The sequence below is a fragment of the Eucyclogobius newberryi genome, unplaced genomic scaffold (assembly GCF_026437365.1).
Source record: "Eucyclogobius newberryi isolate DKJ021-1_F unplaced genomic scaffold, fEucNew1.0.hap1 SCAF_19, whole genome shotgun sequence".
In the NCBI taxonomy this organism is placed as follows: Eukaryota; Metazoa; Chordata; class Actinopteri; order Gobiiformes; family Gobiidae; genus Eucyclogobius; species Eucyclogobius newberryi.
The window spans coordinates 21,268,370-21,292,925 of record NW_027315823.1 but is presented as its reverse complement, the minus strand read 5'-3'; the positions used below and the strand labels follow the sequence as shown (position 1 = coordinate 21,292,925).

The 24,556-nt window shown below is 39.2% G+C and overlaps 5 protein-coding genes and 1 long non-coding RNA gene across 10 annotated transcripts in view; 3 read left to right on the top strand and 3 right to left on the bottom strand.

Moving 5' to 3' along the window:
* The window catches only part of rplp2 (ribosomal protein, large P2), a 389,081-nt gene that overhangs the window by 77,503 nt on the left and 287,022 nt on the right, over positions 1-24,556 (top strand). The window lies entirely within an intron of this gene.
* slc25a55a (solute carrier family 25 member 55a) lies at positions 32-4,124 on the bottom strand. 3 transcript variants are annotated; one of them, XM_072452108.1, is made up of 10 exons: positions 4,066-4,124; positions 3,362-3,444; positions 3,151-3,276; positions 2,889-2,944; positions 1,870-1,960; positions 1,677-1,795; positions 1,390-1,585; positions 1,155-1,309; positions 1,000-1,075; positions 32-924 (listed from the first exon to the last, which is right to left on the bottom strand). In XM_072452108.1, exons 2-10 carry the CDS (start codon positions 3,379-3,381, stop codon positions 768-770), a joined length of 996 nt encoding a protein of 331 aa, XP_072308209.1. In that variant the 5' UTR covers positions 3,382-3,444; positions 4,066-4,124; the 3' UTR covers positions 32-767. The 3 variants fall into 3 exon arrangements, with proteins under 3 accessions (XP_072308209.1, XP_072308210.1, XP_072308208.1); XM_072452109.1 differs by lacking the exon at positions 4,066-4,124 and adding an exon at positions 2,491-2,561 and having other exon boundaries at positions 3,362-3,391; XM_072452107.1 differs by lacking the exon at positions 4,066-4,124 and having other exon boundaries at positions 3,362-3,627.
* On the bottom strand, positions 6,239-6,807 carry tshba (thyroid stimulating hormone subunit beta a). The gene is made up of 2 exons (XM_072452113.1): positions 6,620-6,807; positions 6,239-6,545 (listed from the first exon to the last, which is right to left on the bottom strand). Exons 1-2 carry the CDS (start codon positions 6,779-6,781, stop codon positions 6,261-6,263), a joined length of 447 nt encoding a protein of 148 aa, XP_072308214.1. The 5' UTR covers positions 6,782-6,807; the 3' UTR covers positions 6,239-6,260.
* Positions 7,920-15,859, top strand: slc5a8l (solute carrier family 5 member 8, like). Its single transcript, XM_072452104.1, has 15 exons — positions 7,920-8,325; positions 8,538-8,603; positions 8,784-8,835; positions 8,927-8,994; positions 9,541-9,695; positions 9,841-9,981; positions 10,045-10,174; positions 11,165-11,253; positions 11,918-12,030; positions 14,440-14,507; positions 14,593-14,679; positions 14,753-14,946; positions 15,016-15,125; positions 15,452-15,537; positions 15,615-15,859. The coding sequence occupies exons 1-15, from the start codon at positions 7,972-7,974 to the stop codon at positions 15,723-15,725; spliced, it is 1,824 nt and encodes a 607-aa protein (XP_072308205.1). The 5' UTR covers positions 7,920-7,971; the 3' UTR covers positions 15,726-15,859.
* LOC140365601 (uncharacterized) lies at positions 16,771-17,483 on the top strand. Its single transcript, XR_011927836.1, has 3 exons — positions 16,771-16,803; positions 16,948-17,100; positions 17,190-17,483. It is a non-coding gene; the product is annotated as an uncharacterized lncRNA (long non-coding RNA).
* sycp1 (synaptonemal complex protein 1) lies at positions 17,352-23,441 on the bottom strand. Of its 2 annotated transcripts, XM_072452101.1 has the most exons (33): positions 23,292-23,441; positions 23,126-23,216; positions 22,696-22,736; positions 22,461-22,622; positions 22,308-22,375; positions 22,169-22,242; positions 22,037-22,095; positions 21,888-21,954; positions 21,745-21,818; positions 21,570-21,678; positions 21,376-21,470; positions 21,118-21,290; positions 20,975-21,042; positions 20,847-20,908; positions 20,657-20,773; positions 20,511-20,573; positions 20,327-20,430; positions 20,133-20,250; positions 19,989-20,059; positions 19,805-19,886; positions 19,685-19,747; positions 19,504-19,566; positions 19,278-19,394; positions 19,094-19,204; positions 18,925-19,017; positions 18,780-18,854; positions 18,639-18,713; positions 18,424-18,564; positions 18,277-18,336; positions 18,144-18,209; positions 17,962-18,069; positions 17,825-17,887; positions 17,352-17,730 (listed from the first exon to the last, which is right to left on the bottom strand). In XM_072452101.1, exons 1-33 carry the CDS (start codon positions 23,424-23,426, stop codon positions 17,593-17,595), a joined length of 3,006 nt encoding a protein of 1,001 aa, XP_072308202.1. In that variant the 5' UTR covers positions 23,427-23,441; the 3' UTR covers positions 17,352-17,592. The 2 variants fall into 2 exon arrangements, with proteins under 2 accessions (XP_072308202.1, XP_072308201.1); XM_072452100.1 differs by having other exon boundaries at positions 18,277-18,564; positions 23,138-23,216.

Below are 24,556 nucleotides of genomic sequence, written 5' to 3'. Positions count from 1 at the left end.
CTATTTTCACTAAATAAACTTCAGAATCACCTACGTACAATTGATTTTTATTATTTACACTGTACAAAAAGCTTAAACATAAAAACAGTTTTCACATATTTTGATGTAACAGTAATGCATTTTAGACCAAGTTTATACTCTTACAGAATAGACCAAGTCAAACAAATGGTATGCATAGACCACATACATTTTGTAACAGACAAAAGTGTGGTGTGGCGCATCAAGTATTCAGACATCATAATCTCAAACATAGAGGGCATGGAACACTTCATTGAATGGTCCCAATAATGGAAGACAGTCAGACTCACAGTAAACTTGAAATGGTAAAAAAAAAGTCAAAGTAATCCCTTTGCAATAAATATTTTTTAAACAACATTCATTGCAAGCCTGCTATAAAAGACAGCAATTCAAAAGTACTGCAAGCCACTGCATTCAGTAATTCAACACTAAAATGTAGACGTACATTTATAATTGGTTTACAGGCTTCCCTCATGGAGGGAACGGGGCCGTTATAGGGACAGTATAGTAACACTAGAACAAGGTCCCCAAACTGGTAAGGCCAGCTGTAAGTGCAAACATTGGCCCTGGCCTGCTGAAGTCACAAGTGTGCAACACAGCAGTCAGTCCATACTGAAGGCAAAAAAAAAAAAAATCTTGTTTCACCACCCTGAAATGGATTTTTGAAAAATGGAAACCAATGGAAGCTGCCATGTACAGTCGTCTTGATTCAGATTTTCCTCATGCATAGGCATCTTTATGCTTCAACTTCAATCAAGCAGTCTCAACGGAGAGTTATCAAGGATATATTCTCCAACTCCCACAAAGTACATAACCTGTGCAATTCCAAACAGCGGAGCAATGACCAGGGCTCGGCAGCCTGCTCCTTTCAAGAAGGCAGAAGGTCCCTCGTTCCGCAGGATTTTACTATAAGAAACAAACTAAAGTTAACACCGTCAACTGCACTGCAAACAAAATGGTATATCCCTTAATATATCTCACCGTATACAGTCCATAACTCCATTATAAGACTCTTCACTGGTCACTTTGTTTAGAGACTGCAGCCTCGTCTTCACCACTAGTAACAACACAATTTAAGTTAGTGCTCGTATTCACAAATATAGTCCAATACTAAAAGCCCAGAGAACAAACCTTACCATCACAGGGATTGACCGCCACAGCAGCACAAGAGCCAGCTGCACAGCCAGACATGAAGGCCCAGTAAAAGGGAGAGGACTTCTCTGCACTGGGCTTTCCCAGCCGGTTCAAGTTGGCAAAGAGGGGGAAATACACAATAGAGAATGGGACATCCCTGAAACGGTAACAAAATGGCATTAAGAAAACTTAAGTGAGAGAAAAATGTGAGTCCACTTAAACCCTGACAAGGCTTACCTCATGATTGTTGCCCCCAGTCCTTTGTAGAGTCCCTGGATGCCTTGAGTCTGCAGCAGCTCCTTGGCGATCTGTGTGGCAGATACGGCTCGAGGGGCAGTAACCACGGTGCCCGAGTTAAAGGAGCGACTCAGAAGGGTGTTTGTGGTCCCAAGTTTTGTTGGAGCCATCATGACAGGCTTTTGTTGCTGGGTAGCTGTAAGAATTTGGTATAATGGCTTCAGTAAATGGCAAGGTACAACTCTAAAAATGACACATTCATTAACACATATTAACCATGTGCTCACCAATTCTGCCAGCATCCTGCAACTGTATCTTCAGCATCTCCATTGGAGTGGTAACAATAACCTGAGACAAGCCAGCTCCACAGCCTGCCATCATCTCTTTGAACACAGTCAATCCCTTTCTGTTGACAAATAAATAAACATGAAGTCATTATGATAATAAAAATTGAAAATAATTGAAAAATTGTCAGCTTACCCATCATTGCTAAGATGATGTCGGAAGAAGTCATTGGCAGCCAGTTTGATGGCCTTCTCGGGAGTGACCAGAGTTAGGTTGACCGCAGCACCTGATGAGAAACAAAGTTACAGTCAACACTTGTGTCTTAACAATGGGTTCATTTATAAAAAAAAACAATTATACCCTCCATAGTTTTTACCCCATTCCATAAGTTATGTACATTAGAATACAATGATCTGGATAAATATTACAGAAATATGGTTAGAAAGAACATATGAAACAGAAACAATAGAAGAGCTGAAAACAAATGTGATGGAAAAATGATACAGAAGAAAGTACAAGAGTGTAATCATATTAGGGACAAAGAAAGGTAACAGTTGAAGAGAAGATGAAGAGAATAGACAGGACCGATACTAGACTGTCTTGCGTGTGCAGACTTTGGTCAATCTCAAATATGCAGCACAGGCTTGGAAAATAGCACCTTTTAAGACTAGCCAATGTCATGACACAACACAGTCCTGAAATGAAGGACATTAAAAGGGTGATGGTACACAAAACAGACAACTCAAACGACAGGACAAAAGATGGCAAAACATGAACGTGTGCCTAGAGTTTTAAATAGAGCAATATTGTAAGAACCATTTAATGATTTGCCTCCAGCGTGGCTGCGCCTTATCGGCTAGCCTTCAATATCCCAGGGGGACCCAAGTCTGTAATATGAAAAACAGAGATGCAAACAACAGCATTCCTCACAAAAGCAGAGGCCTATTCTTTAGCACCTAAACTAACCCACTTCCATAAGAAGTCAAATGGATGAGCACTACATGTAACCAATAAGTGCAGTTTAAAGATTTACACTAAAAACAGTAATACATATAGCCTGATATGGTTTTAGATTATTCCTTTTAAATACAAGGGAATTCATGCATACTTTGTTTGATCCCTAGAATGATATATATTAACTATTAATCAACTTTAAAAGTGTTTTATGAAGTGACATTCTAGAGCTGAAACATTTACGTATGGCAAAGTCTTACCTCTATACATTCCAAAGTAGCCCTCAGTTCTAACAGTTTTCACAAGGCAGTCCATCCTGTGGAAAACAACAAGAGACTTAAATTCCATTTGAATACACACATTCTTGTTAAAGCTCCAGAAAGAATGCAATGTATTACAGGCCAGTTGAGAACTATGGTGGGCAATGCCCGAGCATATTACTCCTATGACTCAGAACGTCTGGAATTTAATATAAACAATGAGTCAAAGTTTGCACATGACAATGTTAGTGAACTCACTTACATGCTCTTATACACCTGCTGGCCTGCCCTCTGATTTTGTAATCTGGTCTTTGCCAAGTCAATGGGAAAGACACAAGTGACACCAACAATGCCGGCAATACCACCATTGATGAGCTTAGCTGGGAGGCTAAAGAGAGGGAAAAAGTAAGCCACTTTATAGAATAGCAAAAAAGTAAATGTTCTGAATAATATTCAATTAAGTCAAACCTTACCTGATCTGCTGTTGAGACATGATGATTTGAAGACCGGAAGATGTACAAAATACGACTCTCTTTGTCTCAATGAGTAAAATGTGCTGTAATGAGATATAATAATACAAGTTACTGGTAAGTCCTGGACAGGTTTCTTTGTACCGTTGTCTGTACAGCTTATCCTTCACACAACAATCCTTGGCTTATCTAAATACAGCAGGGTCATAGGACATTAGTACAACCCCTGGGCGTGGCCTACTTCACATTCCGGAACACCATTTATGGCCTTTGCAGCCCCCGCCCTTCATCATACATCCACGTTTAATAAAAAAAATAAAATAAATGCATGCCCTAGTCACTTAAACAGGCAACAACTTACACAATGGGGAAGTTACAGTAAACAAATCAAATTTTGATCAATGCGGCATCTAATTTTAATAGTAACAATGATTTTGCAAATGCTTTTAAAACAGACGAATTAAAATATTGTGTAGGCTGTATCACTTACAATTCAATGTTTAATTTTAAAGGCAATAAATGTCCATTTTCCTTTATGCGCGCATTTACACCCCAATGAAGCAGAAAGAAAAAGTCAAATTACTAGACACGACAGTTTCCTGCAGGGGGCCGCAGTTTCATCAAAGAAAACTTGTATCCAAACAATAAACTGTAAAATATCCTGTAGCGCGCAACGTAATATCCAAATGAAAATAGGGTAAACTCACCAAACCTTATGTTGTTTAGGCGTTTCGTTGCGTTTCGTTGCGTTTCTTCTGCGTTTCTTCTGCGCTTTTGTCCTTCAATAACCCGTTACGGCCGCTGATATACTTGCGAGTACAGGCGCTGGAAATTTCCATTGAGTTTAACCCGGTGGGCGGAGTCAGAGCCGGGCATTGACGTCAGCTCCGTGCTCATTTACATACTAGAGGTCATTGGCTGAAAAGAAGTGCTTCCTGACGATCATTGGTTGTTTCACAAATCACTCAAAATGTACCACCAACCATGGCAAGTGGAGGGTGAAAAATGAAAACCATTGTTCCACTAACGCATCGGTTTCTAGGGATTACAGTTACAGCAATTATTTGAGTTTTATAGGCCGATAATAACTCTAAATCGCTGTTGGCATCATTGAATCTGTTTTTTTGTAGTTCGTTTGCATTTTGTATGTTACTAAGCAACTGTAGCCTAACCTGGTCATCATCATTATGACGTGTCATTTGTGACTCATTTCGCAATTGTTTACATAGAACAAACCAACTTGTGCTTAATCTTCAGAAACATCTAGAAGATCTTGAAGTTGGCTTTCTTTCTTTCTTTCTTTCTTTATCTCTCTCTCTCTCTTTTGTTACTATATAGCATAAAACATACTTTGAAGAGGTACAACTACAGTAGGGGGCGGTAAATGCACCTTTTCAGTTAGCAGCTAACCGCCATTAACACAACAAAAACAACAATAACAACAAGATGCTCTTGAATGTAGTCAGTGTTTGGGTGGAGATTGTGAAGAGAACTTATTATGACAGAGATTTCTTGCAGCTTCCACGGACTTCCAGAACAGTCGATTGAAGCGGTTCTGAGGACTTAATGATTACAGTATTCATAATCATATACAAAAAAGTTGCCAATGGCACCAAGGACAGTTTTGACTGTTTATGTATGAGCAGAGAAAATATAGAAGATTAATTTACAGGGTGTAGCTCTTTATCAAGCGCTGTAGCTTGAGGCAGCTGTGCAGGCTGATGCAAACCTCTAACAGCGGCCAAAAAACATGCTGCTGCTCAGGGGGAGACATTATTCAGATTAAAAGAGGAAGAACACTTCACTTAAGTTTAGTCTAAACCATAGCTATTGTGTGGTTATTCGGGCTGTGATCTGGCACAAGCAGTACACAAATAAAATCTCTTTCTTTACGGGTGAATAGACAGAACACAAACAGATCGCCATGTGCCAGTTTGTGCTGAATGAAGCAAATTCCATGTCAGGTATTTGGTTATCCAGTCGGGTATTAGGTTTTCTACAACAAGAATTCAAACCATTTGCCCAGTACACAAGTCTGATCGTGCATGAGATATGTCACTGAAAGTTATTCATGTATTAATGGCGAAGCACAATCACACTGTAAAGTTTAACTACTGTAGAAATAAAATAAAGTTTTCCCATATTATTATTTTGTAAGATTTGAAATAAAACAACTCTGTTTTTCCCGTCTGTCTGATGTGTTTCTCTTTCGTTTCCTTATACAGACGTTTATTCTTAGGGCCCCTGGGGGGCACAGTCGTGCCTTGGTCGGAGGGTTATTTAACACTCAGTTGCCTGGAGGAGTTCATGACCTCCCCAGGCATTGTGGGTATGTGTCGTAACATTGTCATCACTTTTATAGGTGAAAAGCTACGACATGTACATTTATTAGTTGTACACTCTATGAAGAATAAAATAATTTTCAGACTGAAACACATCACACAGATCCACGTGATGCCTTATGCTCTCTGTTGTCATGATTACACAGTTTGTTGTCTGTCCTCCCTTCAAAATAAATAGTAATGTTAATGGTAAGAAGTTGTAGTAACAGGCAGTGTTACTTCCAGACCAGGATTACAAGCACCACTAGAGTCACAGGATTAATGGGTGTGTCACTCTCACGTGCCTCGATGCAAATAGCCTCATAGAAGGGGTGACACTGTGGAGAGTCATGGTCATGTTACTTTGTCAAACAGACAGTTACGACAGGATGTCAAGTCAAGCAAAGATTAGTCATAGAGTTATTTAAAAGCTTTAGATTTAATCAGGAGACATTTACACAGGAGTCTTGTACAGGAGGATAAGACAGTCCAACAGTATATGGAAGGTTTAAGGTTCCACAGTGACCGAAATGGAAATAAACTATTGTATACCCAATCTTATAGATACAGATGTAGAGACATTAAAAGGGGATGGAGTAATCACTTTGATCCAGATATGGGTAGACGTGTCGGATTGGTTTTGTACAACTGGACTGCCCCAGTTGTTGCAAACCAGGCTTGTTCCTGTGGGCACACTCGTGGTTCTCTGTCCTGCAGGACCCACAGTGGCAGCTCAGGGCAACAGGATACGTAAACATGGCATTGTCAATGCAGCCCGGGAGCAGATCAGTGCGGTACTCCACTTTGTCATATGTACAGCTTCTCTGGTACAGCAATGGGCCAACTGCACTCCTCACAATGCTATCCTGGATCACACAACAAAACATACTGATAAATAACAACATGTAGTCATCATATAATACCACAAAACAAATACTACCTTTGTGCGGCAAAATCCCATGCAAATTGTGGTATTGATTGCCACACAGAAGTTACACTCGGGTTTTTCCACAAACAGGGTGAAGTCAGACGGCATGCACATGGGCAAAGCTGGGTTGAACATCAGCATAAACAGCACGCACCCACAGATTGCCACTTCCATGTCAAAACAGATGATTCAACTCGATGGTTAACCTGCGTGGACACACCACACACACAAAGCAATGTGAGAAAAGCTCACAGAACCACTTACACATACTTGTCTTCACTCACCTGTACGTGAGGTGTCTGAGTGCAGAGTGGAAGAAGCTGAGGTTTGGGAACTCTATGACACTATTTATACAAACCAAACATAAGAAAACATCTTTATTCAAATAAGCCATAATCGTTGCTTTTATGTTAGAGTGTGTCCATTAAGGGAATGACATGAACAATGTAAGAGGCCGTTCGGCTTCTGATGACGCACACGAGGAGAACTGCATGAATATGTTACATTTTGCTCCAGCTGACAGCCTGGTGTGACTTTACATGAGGGAGTCTTGTGTCCACTAGGTGTCACAGACTTACCACACACAACTCAAATACACGTTAACCTGGATTTTACACACTTATCCAAAACAAACGCGATTAAACAGTAATGTGGATAAAAATTAACTAAAGCTGTGCGTTTCCCTAAAAACATCTAGTTTATTCACGCAATGATTCACAGACTTAAGTTTTAAGTGTCATCAAAAACGTCCAGACCAGTCTGTGTTCTAGTAGCTGATATTTACATTCACTACAGGTTGTTAAATATGGCATTTTTATTTCATTTCATTTTATATTAAATGTCAAATCTCTTAAGGTACAAATACAAAGTAGCACAGTCTATGTTTTAGTGAGGTATGATTCAGCAAATGGTAGAACACTCTAATAGTGCAGTAGTACAGGTTGTTTTGTCTGTTTTGACCCTAATCTGCTTTCGCCAAAGAAATAATATTACAAAATGTTCTCTAAAGTATCCATTTTCTTGAACACAACTATTTCAGGGAGGGAATAATGACCGCAGTAGTGCAAATGATGACGACTTCACTGTGCTTCCTTGTATAAAGTCACCATATCTTTTCCCTTTTTTTTTTACAAGTGACTGATGGTGTGTGTGTCTCTTAGATGATAGATGATTAACAAGCCTAATCTTTATAGACTCAAACTCATGCATTTTGCTTGCCTTTGACTTTTCTCAGAAGAAGAAGCAAGTGTACATGGACAAGAACACTGTGTGCAACTTTGAACTTTTGGATATAAAATATATGATGTACATTCCTTAGAAAATCCAGAGAACTAGATTTCACCTTTCCTATCCGTCTGTTTATCATGGCTGGTACTGGTGGTCCAGTAGACACTTTCTCAGTGTGGGATTATGTGATTTTTGCTGGGATTATTTTGGTGGCTGCTGGCATTGGCCTTTTCCAGGCGATACGAGGTCGAAAGGAGACAACCAGCGATGAGTTCTTGTTGGGTGGACGACAAATGACAGCCGTGCCAGTTGCCATGTCTCTTACTGCCAGCTTTATGTCTGGCATCACAGTCATCGGCACACCTGCTGAAGCTTACAGCTTTGGAACTGCATTTTGGCTGTTTGGCTTTTCATATGCCATAATGTCTATTGTCACTGCAGAACTGTTTGTGCCAGTCTTCTACCGACTGGGGGTCACCAGTGCCTATGAGGTAATGGTTACAAAAGCAGATGGAAGGCATGCACTAGCAAAAACATAGTATATTTAACCTTGTCTGGAAATCTTAATTGTGTGCTGTGTGTGTATGTTTAAAAAAGGGGACGAGGGGCCGCAGTGTATTTTATGCAATATGCTCTGTTTACAAATAGAAGAAAGTTTAAACCCTCTCATGTGCTCTATGTGGTTTGTTGTCTTTGTGTGTAGTACTTGGAGCTGCGCTTTAGTCGACCCATTCGGATTATTGGGACATCAATGTACATAGTACAAACGGTAACAAAGAACTTTAAATTCATTATTTATTTTAAAAAATGCATTTACTGTACATGATGAGAAACAATGATGAGAAATGTATTGGAACATAGCACCAGTTTAATGACTATGCAAATCTTGTTCCAGTTAATATGAATGCAAGTCTGTTCTGCTGTAATCTAATCAATTAATATTCTGAAGGCACTGTACACCGGTCTGGTTATCTATGCCCCGGCTCTGGCTCTAAATCAAAGTAAGTGGCTATTTGGTTTTGTTGTAAATTACTACTTTATTAGACTACTACTGCTATGTGCTAAATATGAATGCATATTTGTATTGTGTAGTCACTGGATTGGATCTGTGGGGAGTGCTGGTGGCCACAGGAGCAGTGTGCATCATCTACTGCACTTTGGTTGGTAATATACAGAATTGATTTAATTAAATATTTGAACATTTTCAGTGCAAAGAATTTAAAATTGTTACATTTGGTCTGTATTTAGTCATATAAATAATGTATACGGAGCCCTTGTTAATATGAAGCGTTAATTTGAACCACCAGCCCTTTGGTATTAAAGGCGCACTGTGACACTTTTCAGGTGGGAGTTCCGCCACATGCTTGTGACTATGAAGATGATTTTGCCCTTGCCTAGAATGCTCCACAATGAAGCGTTAAACTTATTTATATTGCATTTATTATAATTACAACTGTTTTTATTGTTCAAAGATACAAATAGATTTTTACTGTGAGTGGGGTCTCCTCTCCACAGATCTGTCCTGTAACTTGGCCTGGATGCATCACTTGCTTCGCTCCATGTTTATGGATAAAATTAATGCCATACTATGCATCCATGCAGGTTAATGACATCTCCATGGAGACAAGCACGTGGCATGCCCTCCACCAGAATAATGACATAGTGCACCTTTAACTTCAATGCTCCGGTGTCTGTGGTTGTTACAGGGAGGTCTGAAGGCAGTGATCTGGACAGACGTGCTGCAGATGGTGGTGATGCTGGTTGGGTTTTTGGCTGTGATAGCCAGAGGAGCAGTGCTGCAGGGAGGCCTGAACCAGGTGTGGGAAGACGCGAGAGAAGGAGGGCGTCTGAACACATTTGAGTGAGTGCAGGACCACAGAAAGACATGAAACAAGTGGAGTTACATTTGTGATAGATGAATAACCCGTTTAGCACATTCACCTGGACCAAAGCAGCCATGAGACAAACCTTTGTGACTTAACATAGTTTTCTGCTTTCTGCCATAGCTTTGACCCAGACCCTCGAAAGCGTCACTCGTTCTGGACTATTATCATTGGCGGCAGCATTATGTGGACCTCAATATACTCAATAAACCAGTCCCAAGTGCAGCGCTACATCTCCTGCAAAACACTGGGACATGCTAAGATGTAAGTGTGTGTGTGCCCGCGGTGGACCAAGACCAAGTTCTAACAAGTGTAATGTCATCTCAGGTCTTTGTATGTGAACATGATTGGGCTGTGGGTCACTGTGAGCCTGGCTATGCTGTCTGGACTAACCATGTACTCCGTTTATAAGAAGTGTGACCCACTCACAAATGGTGATGTCAATACGTCGGACCAGGTAACAGTCCTTTTGGCACGTTTTACATTCATTCACTCACTTCTACTAACCTAACTAATGTCAGATGTAGCACTCTGGGTCCAAACTGAGTTCTGGGTTGGGTTGAGTCACAACGTAGGAACAAGCTGAGAAATAAAACATTTAGTTAAATCCAGTTGAAAGAAAAGCACAGGCATATTTCCGTACACAAATGCACAAAGACATTCCCTATGCATGTTTTTCAAAAACACATCCATATGTCTGCTATAATTGTAAAGTACATCTGCAGTTCTGCTATAATAATTAAGTACGTCTGTAATTCTGCTATAATAGTGAAGTACATCTGTATTTCTAATATAAGCTCTTTTTTTTTAATAAGGTATAGCGTAAACACATACTTTGCAGACGTACAACTACAGTAGGTAAATGCACCTTTTCAGTTGGCTGCCAACCGCCATTAAAAGTAACACAACAACAACAACAACAATAACATTTCTGCTATAATAGTACAGTATGTCTGTATTTCTGCTATAATAGTACAGTACATCTGTATTTCTGCTATAATAGTACAGTACATATGTATTTCTGCTATAATAGTACAGTACATATGTATTTCTGCTATAATAGTACAGTACGTCTGTATTTCTGCTATAATAGTACAGTACATCTGTATTTCTGCTATAATAGTACAGTACATATGTATTTCTGCTATAATAGTACAGTACATATGTATTTCTGCTATAATAGTACAGTACGTCTGTATTTCTGCTATAATAGTACAGTACATCTGTATTTCTGCTATAATAGTACAGTACATCTGTCAGCGTCGCCATGTTTGCTTTGTTTTGGCGCTTCCACTTGAACCACAATGTTACCCTATAGTAATTGGTCCAATCTCCATCCCACTGGTGTGGACGGGCACAATCACAAAAGCGGTACACAAAGGATTCTTGTGAGTTTGTAAGTCACATGATTACATCTGTACTGTAACAATATGACACATTCCTATAGCTCCTTCCATACCTGGTCATGGACATCCTGGCTGAGTATCCTGGGATCCCGGGCCTGTTTGTGGCCGCTGCATACAGTGGAACTCTAAGGTGAGGCCTTACACAAACACAAGGAAACTTATCGCTGCCTCAGTAAGTAAAAAAAACAACATCAGAAGTGGTTTATCTTTAAGATAAGCTCAAAATAACTCATTTTAATAAAGGTGGAATATTATCAGAGAGAGCATTACTTAAAAAAATACTCTTCTAAACATCACTTGGTTAAGCATTAAGTGGAAGGAGTGTCCTAGAATTAAAAAAGCTAGTAATATGTTCTCACTATTGATATGAAACTGGCCACCGGAAATGTACAATTTCTTTTTAATGTTGATACCTTTCAAGTGATGTCATCAACATTCCTGTGGGGATAAAGTTAACTGTTTTACTGCTCTGACTGAAGCGCTGTTACTGAAGTTAGACTTTAGGTGAGCTGTTTGTTGAAAATGAACGACCTTAAATAGGACCATTAATGCTCGTATTGATCACAGGCTTTATAAAAGTTGTTGTTGTTTAAATACATTTTGTAATTGTATACCTTATTTGGGCAACACTTTGTGTTTGCTTTAAAAGGAGGAATAGTCTAGATTTGAACTATGAACACTGACATGAACACAGTCCGTATTGTAATGTAAAGTTACATCAGACACTGCTTTTCCATGGTGACACAATTAAACTGTCTAAGTCTGCCTTTTGATGATTACCTTTTGTTTCACAGCACTGTATCCTCCAGCATTAATGCTCTGGTCGCTGTCACAATGGAAGACTTCATCGTTCCTCTGTGGAAAAACATCACACAGAGACAAGTGACTTGGTTGAACATGGGACTGAGTAAGAACAGACAAAAAAAATATGAATGACAATAATTAGCAGGTCTTGACACTTTCCATTTTGCAGTTTAAAAGTTGCCTAAAATGTGTGTATATGACAGGTTTTACATTTATTCTGTTTATTACTTAGTTTGGGGCAATAGTCCCAGAAGTAAATATGTATCTCAGCTCTAAATCAGTCAAGTTGCAGTTAGTTTGAAGTTTGAAGAAAAAATAAAAGTTGAAAATTACAGGAAGAATTGCTGAGGTCTGAAACAGAATCCCTGTGTTTATGTCATCAGTAGTCACATTCCAAAAAACAGATACAACGCACACATATTTTAGAAAGTTTAAATAATCATTCAACAAAATTGTGTCATCAGGTTCTATTATTTGTCAAATCATACAGTAACTAACAAGACATTTTATAGGATTCTGGCCCTTTTTTACAATATAGTTGCTAGGTAACAGTTCACCTTGACTTTGTCACATCAGCTACTCATGTCCAACGAGGAATTACAGTGCGGAAAGTATTCAGACCCCTTTAAATTGTTCACTCTTTGTTTCATTGCAGCCATTTGCTAATATCAAAAGAGTTCATTTTATGTAGAAATATTTGCACATTATTAGAAAATAAAAACTGAAATAACACATGGTCATAAGTATTCAGACCCTTTACTCAGTATTGAGTAGAAGCTCCCTTTTGAAGCACCTCATCCAGTCTGAGGTCCTGAGAGGTTTCTCTGTACTTGACCACATTCATCTTTCCTTCAATTCCAACCAGTCGTCCTGTCTCTGCAGCTGAAAAACACCCCCGCAGCATAATGCTGCCACACCACGTTTGCCAATCTTTGGTCTCATCAGACCAGAGAATCTTATTTCTCATAGTTTGGGAGTCTTTCATGTGTTTTTGGCAAACTCTATGCAGGCTTTCATGTCTTCTTCATATGAGTTCTGGTCGTCCCAAACTTCTTTCATTTAAGGATTATGGAAGTGCTTTTATGAACTTTTAGTGCTTCTAGAGCTCCTTGGGCAGTTCCTTGGGCAGTTCCTTTGACCTCATGAGTCTCATTTGCTCTGACCTGCGCTGTGAGGTCTTATATACACAGGTGTGAGCCTTTCCAAATCACGTCCAACCAGTTTAATTAAACACAGCTGGACTCCAAGGAAGGAGTAGAACCATCTCAAGAGGAGCAGGAGAAATGGAGAAATGAGTTCAAGTGTCACAGCAAACGGTTTGAATACTTATGACCATGTGATATTTCAGCTTTTCTTTCATAACAAATTGTAGAAAAAGATTCAGTTGTAGTCATCTGGGAACTGAACCTCTTTTGTTATCTGTCTGGTGAAACCAATAACACCTTTTATCAGGAGGTCCCGCCCGGTGGGCAGGGCCTACCAAGACTAGGATAAATATCCGAGTTCCCGGTCTTGATTCGCAGATTGAGAATGACTCTCGGATGTGTGTCAAAAGGTATCGTTTTTTCCAAAAAACAGTGTCCAGATGACTACAACTGAATCTTTTTCTACAATGGAACAAAATGGACGAATGAGGAATTACACCAACATGTTCATAACAAATTTGCAAACATTTCTAGTTTTTTTCCTGTCAAGGTGGGGTGCTGAGTGTACATTATGAGAAATAAAAATTTACTTTTTGCTTTTTGGATATTAGCAAATGGCTACAATGAAACAAAGAGTGAGAAATTGAAAGGGGTCTGAATACTTTCCGTACCCACTGTAACTTTAAAACATCACCGGAATTGTCAAACCGGGAAACAAAAGAGTATTTTTGTCATTAATATAATCATGTTCACTACATTTTAATGAAATGTGTAGCCTCGTCCAGGGGTTTTCAACTGCGGGTAGAAAAACGATTTCAGGGGGTCCCCAGATGATATGAGGGAAAAATGTAACTGGATGAATAGCCTTAAACAAGACGTGATGCCCTTCCAAATGCAGTGGTAAATGTAGTTTTCTTGTTGGCCCACCGAAGTAATTTATAGGTCTACATTCTAAAAATAAAACCAAACATTAAATATGAGGTAACTTTATCACTTTGGAGGGAGTCTTTTTATGTTTGAGGGTCAAGATCGCTAATGGTTATTATTTTGCGGGTGAAAAAAGGTTGAGATCCACTGGTCCAGCCTATTATAGGTACTTGAAGTACATACAAGTACACCTTGTAATTACAAAAAGTACAGTGATGTTAAGATAGGACAAAACAAATACCTTTTGATCTACTTGTTGTTACTAGCTTTTAGTTAGCATGCAAGAACATGCAGTGCTTTCAAAGGGCTTGGACTCACACATGTTTATTGCGTAACCGAATCATTAAGATTCAATAAGTACATTTATTCAACACTTTCACATTTCCTTGTTGTGGGACTCTTGAGTTACAAAGAACATTCACCTCATTCATTATTTTCAGGTGTATTCTTTGGAGCATTGTGCATTGGAATGGCTGGAGTTGCTTCATCACTGGGAAGCGTTTTGCAGGTAAGGAGAAAGTGTTTCGTTTTAGCTCTTTACCACCCCTGTGAGATAGAAATGAGGAACTACTAAATCACTAAACTTGTTTTAGGCAGCTCTGTCCATTTTTGGCATGATCAGCGGTCCGCTCCTCGGGCTTTACCTCTTAGGCATGTTTTTCCACACACCAAATTCAATGGTAAGTACTCCCTTCTTGCCGCATCAAGATCGTTATGAATGACTAGACCAACAATCTGACCTGCATTTTACAGGGCAGTCTTTCTGGAATGATCATTGGTCTGGTTCTGACTTTGTGGGTTGGAATTGGAGCGCAGATTTACCCACCAACTGCTGACAAGACTCTCCCTCTCCCAGTCACCACTGTGGGCTGCAACAGCACTCTCAACCAGAACCACACGACCCAGGAGCCTTGGACCAGTGCAGTGCCAATGACCACACTGCCTCCGTAAGGATATCACCAGAGATTTAGTCAGATCATCAAGGCATAAATAAATACTGTTATGTTTCGTGTCAGTGTGAGGCCACCTCTGGCAGACTTCTGGTACTCTCTGTCGTACCTGTACTTCGCTGTCCTCGGGGTAGTGGTCACAATCGTGTCCGGCTTTCTGATTAGCATGGCCACAGGTAAGACTTTGTAACACAGGTAAAGAAATAAAAACAAAAACAAATAAGTAGTGTAGTAGTGTTCACTATATGACACTATAGTAACAAAAGTAACAAAACTCTTGCTTTAGTAAAAGTTTAGGTTATTCCTCTCACTGTGTAAGTGTGTAAGTACAAGTATGTTGAAAAATGACATTGTTTAATCATTTGTAAAAAAAAAAAAATCCTGTAATTTTTATTTTTTATATTTTTTTTACTCTTACCGGTACTTGAGTGATTATTTGGACCACTAATTCTAACTTCTACTTGATGAGTAATAATATTTTTAAGTAACCTTTGCATTTTAGGAGGTTGCAAGCAAGAAAAACGCCACCCGGATCTATTTGTGAAGAAGAAAGATCTCTTCTGCTTCAGTGGCTGTAACACATCAGAGGTAAAAATGTATATTCTATCAAGCAATAACTAAACTAAAAATATGCTTATATTGTGTTAACCCTCCACCCTCCACAGGCATCACAAACTAAAGAAAAGAAGCTCTCAGATGTCCAGGGAATAGACAACAAGGCCTTCACTGAATTACCTCCTGAAATTATAAGCAGAGAAATGGCCACCAAGCTCTAAATACAAATGTATGGTAAATTATTATTTTAGATGGAAATATACATAACATTTTTATTTCGCAATGTAATGTCAATGATGTAATACAGTAAATCTGAAAACTCTTATGTATTTCTATGATCACATGCTTTTAATGCTTTCAAAAAAGTGGGTTTTATTTTTTATTTTCCAAACTCTAGTCTTCATTTGTCAATTACTAGTCAATACAGACGTCACAACACAAAGACTGTTGACTTGTCATTGCGCATAGTTGTTAAAATTTTATTGCATTTTTTATTGCCTATATTAAGGATGTCATGAGTTCTTTTTCTTATCAATAAAAGCATCATGAAAGATTTTTTACAAAGTTGTCAATTTTATTTTATTGATCTCAGGCATGTGTGTAAAACTTAACCATAGAGTTTCCGTGTTACCGTAGGCAATAAATGTTATCTTTGAGAGTGAGATGCAAAAGGATTGAGCTTTGGTCCGGATAATAACTGCGTCTCCTTGGTAACATACAATAGAGGAAGTTTACAAAGCATTGACCGCCTTCTTTTATCTGCCACTGCCAGGAAGACAAGCCTCAGGCAGTTCCGAGGCCACACGGACATGGCACAACTTTTCTACTCCTTCCTGCACTGAGGTGAGCCATGTAGAAACCAAATACATTATAATATCGATTACCTGTTGATTTCTTTCGCTACAGTTATGGACATGGTAGTTTTTAAGCTGATGTTTTGCCTGTCACTTGCGTTTGCTGAGTGGAGTTCTCAGTCTCCTGTAACAGTCCAACATGTATCAAACACCACAAAAGGAACGTCAACGAACTCTTCTGAACAGTCGATGTCAACACTGACCACTGCGGCTCCCGACACAACTCTAACCAGTGTCGCCGCCGACAACACTTCCACGACATTTACAAACTCTGGTCACACTCAAACCGTAGAATCCACAGCCGCCACGAGGCCTTCAAACAGTCCGTCAGAAAGCACAGACTCGACTGCCACTCAAACAGAGACACACTCTGAGAGCCACACACACGACTCCACAACTATAACTACTGCAGCTGCCACCTCCAGGTCTGTGCTCTCAACAGAAGGTAAAGAAGCCAATATAATATTAAGTATTATGCAATATGGACTAAATTAATATCCTTTGTTTTATATTCTAAATGATAATCTCTGCAACATTCATAAAGATAACATAATTTTGATTTTAAAGTGTTTATGCTGTTTCCTTTTAGGTGCACGACTTAGTATTTCTGAAAGGAATTTGACTATTACCTTTAGTGTTCTGTTGGCTTTGTTTGCTCTGGCTGCGATCGCTCTCAAGTCCCATAAACGGAGTTATCAACTGCAATACCTGCACGAGCCTCTACACAACACACAAGATCAGAGTAAGTGGACTTTCACAATGATCGCATGTGAAAAGACTACAAAATGGGTTTGTAAAACATGAAAACATTATGTTCAGCTGCCTCCACAGCAGAACCCGATGCACTGGTCATTTCTGGAGGACTTTCTGGCCATCCCATCTATGACAACGTACCACCACCAGCCGGACAGGACGAAGCACAATTCTGCCTGGAGTTCCTTCATTGAAACAGTTTCAGTTACTCTGCTTAATAATGACAACAGACAATACTCCTGAAATAGCAGAATATGTTATTTATTCATGAGAACAAGAATAATAAAGAGAAAATACATAACTGCAAGTGTATGAACAATAACAAACTTCAACAATGTTAATACTTTAAATAAATATTAGCTGAACACAGAACCCACCTAGAACAATAACTGTATTATTTCATGTTTAGCAGACAAAAGGATTAGATTCTACATTTTTGACCTGGCACCTTCCAAACAAGTCAACCGACAACATTCATTGTTTAGGCAAATATCTTTTCATTGGTCCTCTTTTTTTTGTCACGGCCTGTGACCGCGGTCCAACCAGCATCTCTCATTCTTTTTATTGCTGCTAGCTTTAAGTTATTTCTGGGTGATTTTGAATGTAGAGGACTCTGGCTCTGCAAAAATAACAGTATAATTGACTTAAATCTACTCATACAATTAAATGTGGCCTGTACACTAACCTACACTGACACAAAAGTATGATCTTACCTTAAACCTGTCGTCACTGATGTGTGCAGCTGAGACTTTGGGAGCCGATGCATTTGCAAACATCTAAAGAAAAAATACATATTTCCTCAGTATTATGAATACTCGTTTCAGGTTTGATCCAAATGACTCAAACTCACCAAGAGGTCTCCTTGACACGAGCTGTCTGACTTTGGATCTAGTTCAATGGTGCCTTTTTCCCAGGGCGATTTCTTTTCGGTCGACGGTGGAGTGCGGATTCTGTAAGACTAAAAACAAGGATGACGGGCAACAACTAAAACTACATTGAAAGTAATTCTACATCCTTAAACATTGATGTTACTTTAATCTTTGATGCGGATCGACTGTCAGTACTTTTGCGAGTTATCACATTCCCACTGCGAATGCTCTGTAAAAGAGAAGAGGGAAAGAATTACTACAAGAGCCGCCAATTCAACGTAACGACAAGAGCATACCGTGCTTTTTGGGGTTGTTCGACATGACGTCCACGCTGATTGGATCTCAGATGCCGGTGTCTTGCACAAAACCCAACATGTTAAATGATACGAAAGATTACAGAGAAAACTGAGTGCTATTTTATTTAGTATCACAAAGTAACTCACACTCGTTTTCTTAACAGCAGCCGCCCACTCGTCTTTGATCGAGGAAGGCGTTTTTCTGGCCTTAGAAAAGTCAAATTGGTAGAGTTTCAAAAGGCTCTCCATTGGCATTTTGGATTCTCCTTTATTGTCACTTATGGGGAACTACAACATACAAAAAAGTGTGATTTTGGAGTTTTCAAGAGACGTTACCTGTTGTATTGGGTGAAATAAAGTACCGGTTTGCTGTCGTCAGGTGTCTGGGCCTTTTTCTTTTCATTCTTTAAGCTGACAAGTTCCTTCTGCAGGTTTTCCTAATGCAGTAATTATAATAAATGAGTCGTACCACAGCGTACAACAAAGATTTCTGTGTAATGTACCTTCTCTTTAACATGCTCTTTTAGCTCCTTCTTCAAAGAATCATTTTCTTTCTTTTGCTTTGAGAGTTCCTGCTTCTGAACAGTTTGGATAAAGATTAATACGTTTTGACAGTTTTATCATTGTCAGACGCTGTGTAAAATATACCAATGTTTTTCCGTGAGCAAGAGCTTTCAACTCGTTTTCCTTGTTTGCTTGGAGTTCAGCTTCCTTTTCTTCAACCATGCGATCGTACTGGCTCTGTTTTTGAACAACGTCACGATGAAATGAATTCCACATTGAACGTTGTCGTATAGTTTTACAGAAATGGTCCTGCCTTGTGTTTCTCCATGAGTGTGACCATATCAGCGATCTTGTTTTGGCATTTCAGCTCTGCATCTTCCCTGCACCTGATGGCCTCTTCTGTTTCCGATCTCAGCTTTTGAACCTTAGTTTAAGTGACATGTCATTAACCTTTTTTTGAGTAAAAAAAACTTATATCACAGAGACTCATTGTGCACCTGAATCTCCAGCTCTCGGGCCGCTGCCGACTTGCTCTGCTGATCTTCGAGTAGTTTCTGACGCTCCTCTTCGTGCTCTTTAATCAGACTCTGGTTTTCTTCTTGGAGATTGTTTATCTGAAGAAGAGATGCATAAAAAACACACAGACAATATCAAAATCTGAAATGTATTTTAGTTTTTGAAGAGCAAATGTTTGAGGAGAGATTAACATTCAGAGAGCCATACCACATCCTGTAGTTCAGTGGACTTAGTAGCCTGTTTTGTCACTTGCTTTGTCAGTGATTTATTCTACAAGAGAACAAATGTTTACTGTTAATATCGTGTACATACTCAAGTCGTAATCATTTTGGATTTATTCATAGGTTTAAACACAGCTGAAATTCTTAATGCTGCACAAAATATATACCTTAGCTTCAATAACTCTGAGTCTTCTTTCCTTTTTTGACATTTCACACTGCAAATTCTCACCCTAAAATGAAGAAAACATATTTATTTTGTTTTTAGGATGACTCAATTAAGAACTTACATTTTCCTCAAGATTCTTTTCCAAAGTCTCAATCTGCTGACATTTGTGATGAAGGGTGTTCTTGATGGAGTCCAGTTCAAGGCTGAAATTAAAGTATCTTACATTATATATTATTTACAGTATTACGAATATTATAATATATATAATATACATAAATAGGCCCAGTTAATGAAACCAAACCGACCGTAATTGTTGGTTTTCATTTTCAATTTTATTCATTTCACTGACAAGCTGGCGAGCTTTTTCTTCACTCATCTGAAACATTTCATTACAATGTTAAAGCAAGATAAAAATGAGCAGGATAATATAATGTAGAGCTAATTCAGACCTTAATGTTTTGTTCAACAGTTTGAGCATCAGCGCATTGACTCTCGCGCTCCAGTTCAAGGGCACACTTGACAGACAGCAGCTCATTAAAGTTAGACAAAAGCTTTTCATACGTACATCTGCAAAATGCCACAAATTAAATGAAAGAGAAGTCCATTGAAATAGAATCTATAATCCTCAATATGTGTTGCTCACTTGAGCTGTGTAATCTCTTCCTGTAATTGCTCCACCTCAGATGTCTTAGTCTCATTTTCCTTTTGTTCCTTGGTCAAATGTTTTTGTAGCTCTTCAGCGCGAACCTTGAGCAACAATAGTTAATCGATTCTAGTTAGTTTTGGGTGAAGAGTCTTTGTATGTAAAAATGACAAGTTTCACTAACCTGGACAAGTTTGGACTTGGTATTCAGCTCCAATAAAGCCCTTTCTGCGTTATCACAAGCCTCCTGTAACAACCACATTCATATCATGCATATCAACATCTATTCATATCATCTATTAAAATGTGTTTTGAAATGGTAAAAATGACCTTTAGATATTGGGCTTCCTCAGTTTTACTCAAAAGCTCAGCCGTCAACTCCTCTGCTCTGCCAGTGACGACTGACATTTGGCTGTTTATGGCCTCCATAGATTTGGTTGTTTCATCCTTATAAAAAGATTTAAAGTGTCAGAATTATTGAACTGTAAAAAAAAGTATTTCACCTTAGACTGTGCTTCACCAGTTTTTCCATGACATTGCTGATCTGCTCCTCTTTCTGTGCACTCAGCTCAGTCATTTCTCCTACAGAGGTAGAAACTAACAGATAAAACACACACACACCAACTCAAAGTTTAGCATCAGAATTACCAAGATCTTGCTTTGTTTTTTCAAGTTCTTGGATATTGGCCTTTTCTCTCTCCTCCAGTTCTGTAGCCCTACACACAAACATTAGCATATCATTTGGTGATGATTCATAATATCACTTTATTTTATTTCAGTAGTTTATCTACTTTTGTGTCTCAGCAGCCAGTAACTTGTGCAGCTCATCCACAGTGATCTGCATCTGCAAAAGCTTTTCTGTCTGCCCAGTTGTTTCTCTGGTCAGATCGTGTAAGGTCAAGTCTTTGGTTTGGATCATTTCTTCATATTCTTCACTCTTGGCGAGCAGAGTGGCAATGGCCTTCTGTGATGGTAAAAGATAAGAAAAAGGTTACAAATGGCACAATGCACAAGAATCTCGACTTTCTGAAGCAGGTTTACAAAACAACCTCAGTCTCACTACAGCGCTGTTCTGTTTCTTGCTGTTTTTTAACGAGGGAATCACGTTCAGCATTCGAACTTGTGAGAAGATCGCTTTTTTGATCTGTTGAAATTATAATATATAGGAAATGTGCATACACTTAGTGAGATGGTAAACTGGACAGAACACAAACAGTATTTAGTATAAAACATGTAAGCTTACTTATTTCCTCCTGAAGCATCCTACAGTGTTCCTTATTCTCTTGGAGCTCAGCAAACACATTGTTCAGATTATTGTCGTTGTCTCTGAGGTTTGTATGAAGAGCTTCAACCTGTGCATGAATAAAACAACAGAGTAAGCACACAGGTAACGTTAAATATCCCGAACATGCTTTTACCTCTCCCTTCTTCTTGTCAATTTCTTGTTGTAATTTGATTTGTTGATCTTCAAACTGCATTAACTCGTCTTTAGCTGAAATCATTTTTGGTTCAGCAGCCACGCATCAATTTAATAATAATCACAGATTAAAAGCACAAATACCTTTCTGCAGTTCATTGTTGTCAGCCTCAGCTTTGACGTGCAGCGCTTCTAATGTTTCAATTTGTTTCTGTGTCAAGAAAACATATTATCATTAAAAACACACAATGGAGAAGTATTTAGCCGCTATGAGCTCGATGTGGTGTTGTTACCTGAAGGTTCTCATGGTATTCCAGCAAGAGGTGGTGCGTTTCCTCCCGTTCACATTCGACTATGCACATTGTTGTGATGATTTATAATCCGAATGTAGACACCATTTTGAAATATATGTAGAGTTTACTTACATAATTGCATTTTCTCAACAGATCGCTCAAAGGTGTCTTTAAGAATATTGCACAAGTTTCGCGTTGCGTTGTTTCTAGAATGATAAAACGTGTATTAGAACAGTAAAAAAGTAGTGACTTTCAATCCACATACAATTACCTGTTTCTGAGCTCTTCGTTTTCACTGATCTGCTCCTCCAGTTTTATGCTCAGACTTTCATTGCCAAACTGCAAAGTAAATGTCACGATCAAAGCAGTTGCGTTTTCTTTGTTGGTTGGTTGCTTAGAGGAAAACTTTATAAACATGACGCACCTGCAATTCTTGAATGGCTTTGCGCTGTGTTTCGATTGTTCTTCTGTTTTCATAGAGCTTCCTTTCTTTTTGTACCGTCTCAGAATCTATTTTCACTTTCCAGTACTTTATTTTCTCAACTTCATCAAACAACTTGGTATAAAGTTGTCCAGCATTGGGATTCTGGGACACGTCCAAGAAGACACAATTACTTTCCAAAGACTAAGAAAACATAGACTGGGCAGTGAAGTATTACCTCCTTTTCCATTGGCGGAACAACTTTCATCTTCACATAGTCTTACAAAGAGAGAGGGTTGTGTGTCAATTTTATTAACAATATAAAAGACAAAACATAGGGTAAGGAGAATACGGGTTGAAATTAGAGGTGAGCAATATATCAAACTTTATATAATATCTATATAATATTTGAATATCACATTGTTAATGGTTAAAAAAAAATGCTACAAAAGGAGGTGATTAGGAAAAAAACAACAACAAAAAACTTTTAAACGAGGGTATAAGGTGATATTCCTGCACTTTTGTGATTATTTTATTACAATTATCTGAATACTTAACATCTCAACTAAGATATTTAAAGACATTTCTGTTGAATTGACATAATATCGTATGAATTTGTCATCCAAGACTACCAAGATATATTTTTTGCCAATATTGTCCACCCTCACGTGAAACAATACCTTGTCTGTTCGGTTTGGCTGGAGCAAGTATACTTTTATTTGAAATGTGCTGTTCCTTGTCAAAGCACTTTGTAAAGACCTGCAGAATTCAAACAAAAAACATGATTAATTATGGAAAAGATGTGCTTAACTGGACATTGTGTGACAGACAAACCTGTTGCATTGGGGTCAAAAAGTCCCCGCAGTTGTCGAGGACTTCCTGGGGTCTCACGGCAGAGACCACCTGGCCGTGACTGACTCGAGGCGGCACCAGGAGTTTGAAGCTGAACCCTCGCTCTCGATCCATCATCCTCTTTTCTGCTGAATTCTTCTGCAACGAACACAAGGTTAATTATGTTAGATCTCAAAACTAGTCCCCGCTGCAGTGAGCTCACGATGTTAGCTAGCCGCAGATAGCTAACGTGAACTTAGATTAATGTATAAAATATTCTACGATAGGCCTTTAAACTCGCACAATTCTAGCTACGTACACGGATAAATAGGCCTATTCTACTGTTTCACGCGACCTTTCATAGTTACTTACCGCGCTACAACCTATTAATACACTTTTGCAGCTCAGTTATTACCGAGCGTAACCGGACAGTTGACGTTTTGAGCTGACAGGCGCACGTGCTCGGTGGCCACATGTGCGTGACGTCGTACGTAACCGTCCAATCAGCTCTAGTCTCCACGTTTCATAAGCGCAGCACCGGCATGCCATGGATGCATTAAATTATAGTACTCTTTCAACATTCGTTTCGGTATCTCACACGGGACAGCTCTCTAGCTGGTCCCCAGAAGCCTTTTACCGCTATCCATGCTCCCAGCCCGCCAGAGCATGGATCTATTATATTATCTGGATAGGGAAAAACCTGAGCACCTGAGATATTATAATAGATCCATGGGAAAAACATATCACTATAGCGGCCCCCAGTGGCCAATACATTGGTACTGCAGGGGGGAAAAATCATGCGACCCAGAAAGCCTTTTTTCCTTAGAGCGCAATGTAACGATAAACTGCTCATGTTCGGCTGACAGGGCACTTACAGCTTGCAGAAGTGTCGTATATAGCGGAAATTTTTACCTATTTTTGGGTCATTGACTTTTTCTTAGTTCAAATGTCTTCAGTTGTCTTTAAAACGCATTTTACGGATAGACTAATACAGTATATCACTTTGCTGAACTGCATCGTGGCCCCAGACCCCAGCCCAGAGGTACTAGCCGACTCTCTGTCCAGCCCACGTTTCGACCACCAAGGGGAAGGGCCCCAAGAAATCACTGTCAGGTTCGCCGGGACCGCCATTGTTTCCGACCCAGTGAGGTCCATGACCCCCCAATTTAGTGCCTCGCAACTCCCGACCCCCACTTGCGGAACCATTGATTTAGGCTATTACTTTGTTACGTGATTGGGACTGACTAATATCCATCCAGAAACTAATG